This window comes from Limulus polyphemus, unplaced genomic scaffold (assembly GCF_000517525.1).
Source record: "Limulus polyphemus unplaced genomic scaffold, Limulus_polyphemus-2.1.2 Scaffold14588, whole genome shotgun sequence".
NCBI lineage: Eukaryota > Metazoa > Arthropoda > Merostomata > Xiphosura > Limulidae > Limulus > Limulus polyphemus.
In genome coordinates this window covers 1,956-6,646 of record NW_013680198.1, presented here as the reverse complement: position 1 = coordinate 6,646, position 4,691 = coordinate 1,956, and the positions used below count along the sequence as shown (strand labels likewise).

General features: G+C 34.8%; 1 protein-coding gene across 1 annotated transcript in view; it reads right to left on the bottom strand.

Annotated features, from left to right (window-relative positions):
• Positions 1 to 440: 440 nt before the first annotated feature.
• Positions 441 to 4,691, bottom strand: part of LOC106477365 (septin-2-like) — a gene marked incomplete at its 5' end in the record, with an annotated part of 5,355 nt that continues 1,104 nt past the window's right edge. The window contains 4 exons of the mRNA XM_013937943.2: positions 441 to 548; positions 885 to 1,096; positions 3,026 to 3,122; positions 3,920 to 4,050. Coding sequence (XP_013793397.2) covers positions 441 to 548; positions 885 to 1,096; positions 3,026 to 3,122; positions 3,920 to 4,050 — 548 coding nt within the window. The remainder of the gene's footprint in view (positions 549 to 884; positions 1,097 to 3,025; positions 3,123 to 3,919; positions 4,051 to 4,691) is intronic.

Genomic DNA, 4,691 nt, shown 5'->3' with positions numbered 1-4,691 from the left:
ACCATATGAAGTAGTTCTATCACTACATCAGGGGTCCTACTACCATCTGAAGTAGTTCTATCACTACATCAGGGGTCCTACTACCATCTGAAGTAGTTCTATCACTACATCAGGGGTCCTACTACCATCTGAAGTAGTTCTATCACTACATCAGGGGTTCTCCTAGCATCTGAAGTAGTTCTATCACTACATCAGGGGTCCTTCTAGCATCTGAAGTAGTTCTATCACTACATCAGGGGTCCTTCTAGCATCTGAAGTAGTTCTATCACTACATCAGGGGTCCTCCTAGCATCTGAATTAGTGGGTGCACCATATCAGTTGTCTGATGATTATTTTTTGCCAGAACGTTCAATATCAGGAGATTACTATCACACAAACATTTACAGACTATATATATATAAATAAACAATTATTAAACCTAAAACTAACAGATCAGTGTCTTAGTGAAAGAATGCTACCTCTTTCTCTGCTTCTTTCAGTTCAGCCTCCTTCTCCTTCACACGTACCACAAAGGACTGTCTCATCTCCTCTTCTTTTCGCTGAAGGGCCTGAGTTAAACAACAATAAACACATAACAGAAAGTAGTAGAAAGATTGTCAGACCAATTTTTAATTTCATGTTTAAAAAGTTGCCGAGTTAGCTTTTTACAGAACTCACCAACATCAGTAGACTAGGATCTTTAAATGTCAATGTTTTACTTTTGTACTTGATGGCAAAGTTTATGAGTTATGTAAGCTAAAGATGAAGATCAACCTAAGGCACCACTGGATTATATTCCATACTTTAAAAACTTAATATATGTAAAGTCACTGCTTGAAGTTTTCTTAACATTTTCACTAACATGATAAGTTAATGAACGACTGAAGCTATAGATGAATTTATACCTGCAAGTGTTCTTGTCGCTTCTGTTCGTAAGTTTCTTGAAAGCTCACTGGCTTATTATCAGCACCAATGTCTGAGAAACCCATCTGTTCTAATCTCATTCTTCGATACAGTTCGTAGTGGTGAGTATGGGTCTGTTCTCGCATGTCTTCCATGTTAATTCGAATAAGCATCTCTCGGAGCTTCACAAAATCACAGTGGTTCTCATTTTCCACTACAGGACAGTAAAACCACAAATGAAATCACAGCCGACTAAGTCTGAAGAAGTTAAGGTATAAAACAACACAATATTTCAACTACAAATCATGAAATAGCTACAGTGTACATTGTTTCACAATGAAGCAAGTAGTGATCATCATAAAGAAACAGCTCCTCGATATTATCAACAACATCTATATGAAAGATCCATAATTTTACTACAAGTTTTTCACTCTAAGTACACAGAATCAATCTGAAAGACAAGCACTGATAGAATCTCTAAAGGGCAAAGATTAATGATTTGGCAGATAGATAAGTCTAATATTAGCTGAATGGGTGTCTCTTTACAGCTTATCTACAAAACTAACAGGAACTTGTCAATTCACAACTGATCAAAACACACATTTGTTTAGTTGAAGAGCTGGTTGATTATTGTTATATGATAACCAATTACTTGACAGCCCCACTACTTAATTACATTTAATTAATTGATTAGTACAGTATTCTTCAAACTACGATACCTACAAGAAAGAAAGGGTTAGCAGTGAGATGCCTTCCCTCTAGGAAAGAAAAGAAAAAGAAAGTTGGCAGTGGGTGCTGCCAGATGGAGCCAACATCGTGTAATTGGCCAATAGTACACAATGTTGGAATGTAAGCTAAATGATGCCTGAGCACCCAATAAGTGAGTGGACAAAATGACCCCAACAAGCAGAAATGTTATGCACTATATTGCAGTATTTTACAATAAAAAATTTCTTGCCATGCCTACCCTTATAGGTACCTGAATAATTTATAGCTATAATGATCATTAGTGACATGAACTTGTGGATTTTCAGTATTGGGTGACTATGTTTTTATTCCTTTATATTTTGGGGTCTTTGATGTTAAAATTATGTGGGTAATATGATTGTCTCGTTAGAAGCCTGGAAAATAGATTTAAAAATAACAGTTCTATTGTCGAGATGGTCTTGACCCCATACTGATCTGTACTCTGTTAGTGTATTAAGGAAAGTTTGACCTTGAGGATTAAAGGTCATGTGATAAAATGATCTACAGCCTTTCTCTATTTTGTTTTTAGTTTTTCCACCCAAATATAAAGTTTAGTCTTCATTTACTTTGTTCTCCTTTTTACGAAAAGAAAATAGCCTTATATAATTGTTTAGCTTTTTGTAACTTCAAGTCTGTTCAGTTTTGTTGATTGGGGAGGGGGGTCTTTTCGTCAGGCAGTTTAAATCGTGTTACACAGAAAAAAGGCTTAGACAGAATCACTGAAGGGTTAAAATATAAAGAGGTTCTAAATTATGTATGTATTGCATGGAGCACATTAACAAAATACTGTTAGAAGGAACATTGTTGAAGCAGTTCTGTAAACAGTTTTAAAATGGAAACCAAGTGATAGAAATTGGATTTTAGAAAGTAAAAGGACACAGAAAAGTAATAAACATAAATTCAAAAAAATGATAAAATAGTAATTTATTATAATACAGATCCCCGTATTATTCTATAGATTTTCTCAAGCAGTTTTAATCTACCTATCATAACATCAATGTTGCTGTTAAATATAATTGACACTGCAGTCACTGATGCACTAAACATTATATCATCATGGTTATCTAGTGCTTTCTGATTGGATCAATCTGTATGTAGGTTGATGTCACTCCGCCCGAAACTTTTTGTTATAGACGTGTGTTTTGAACACTTTTTTTCAAATCTAAAGGCGGCACTATGCATCCCAAAGAAAGAGAAACATCACTGGTTAAAATCACAGGAAATCCTGAAAGGAACCAGTGAAAAACATAGAAACAAGTAGTACGTCATTAATTTATATCCTTTACCTTTACAAGTTGCATAATTTTTGCCAAAGTTGTATCCGTGTTTAATAGTCACGTTATTGTCCTGAAATGAATTGTTTTAATTAGAGAGCTTCAGTAACCACAACTCATACCTTGCACTGTTCCCCAGGGATACTGTCTTGCTCTTATCATCTTGTTGTTTAACTTTGTGAACTCTGTACTTCCAACAACAGCAAAAGGTATGTGGTTCTGAGAAAACAAGAACACTGGATGTCAATCTGTCTCAGTAAAAATGTTTCTGTCTTATTTACAACACATACCAATGTTATCCACGATATTTATGTAATAAAATGTAGCTGGTGTTAGAAGCCACGAACTTGTTTTTGGTCTAAAACAGTGCTTCCCAAACTTCAGTCGTTCGTGTACCAACTTCACGATTTTTGCCACATCTGCGTACCACCGGTACTATTATTTACATTTTACTTAATATTTTTCTTTAAATCGACTAACTTACTTATTTAAATAAATTTTTTATAAAAAGAAAGTTCATAACACTAGGATAAATGAAAAACCAGTATCATTTACCATAATATTTATTTCAAAACATTATTTTTCTCATCTCAAAATTACATTGTTATAACAAAGTGGACCAGATGACGTGCACGCCCTCTGAATAATAGCCAATGTTTAATTGTCGGCTCATAATGTAATAACCGCATTAAAATATATTTTTTCTTAGAAGTTTTTTCTAATACACGTTAAAATAAATATATACCTATTAATATAAAAAAGTCGTCCACGTACCACATAAAGTCATCTTGTGTACCACCAGAGGTACACACACCACACTTTGGGAAACACTGGTCTAGAAGATAACTGACTCATGGTGACTGGTGACAATGTTGCCTTTACAAATGGTGACTGGTGACAATGTTGCCTTTACAAATTTATACATTTGATGACGTTACAGTAAAATGTGTTTGTCTTACTTCAGTTTAAATATCATTAATTTTAGAAGTGGAAATGCGTAAAGATTCGATACTCACATTCATGGATGAATTAGTCTCTGCTACCGTTTCGTCATCCGTTGGAAACTGGTATATTTGTACACCATTACTCACAAGTTCACTCATGATCTGTATCCAATAGATGGGAAACGATATGTTAAACAGCAAATATCAGGAAAACACTTGTATTAATGACAAATCACAACAGATCAAGGTATAACGCTGAGCTAACACCTACACTGTCGGGATCATTCTGGATATCACACTGAGCTAACATCTAAACTGTCGGGACCATGACAGATCTAGGTATAACACTATACTAATTCATGCAAACATTCTGGTAAACTATGAAACAACTTATCATCACACTGAGCTAACATCTAAACTGTCAGGACCATGACAGATCTAGGTATAACACTGTACTAATTCATGCAAACATTCTGGTAAACTATGAAACAACTTATCATCACACTGAGCTAACACCTAACATGACAGATCTAGGTATAACACTATACTAATTCATGCAAACATTCTGGTAAACTATGAAACAACTTATCATCACACTGAGCTAACATCTAAACTGTCAGGACCATGACAGATCTAGGTATAACACTGTACTAATTCATGCAAACATTCTGGTAAACTATGAAACAACTTATCATCACACTGAGCTAACATCTAAACTGTCAGGACCATGACAGATCTAGGTATAACACTGTACTAATTCATGCAAACATTCTGGTAAACTATGAAACAACTTATCATCACACTGAGCTAACATCTAAACTGTCAGGACCATGACAGATCTAGG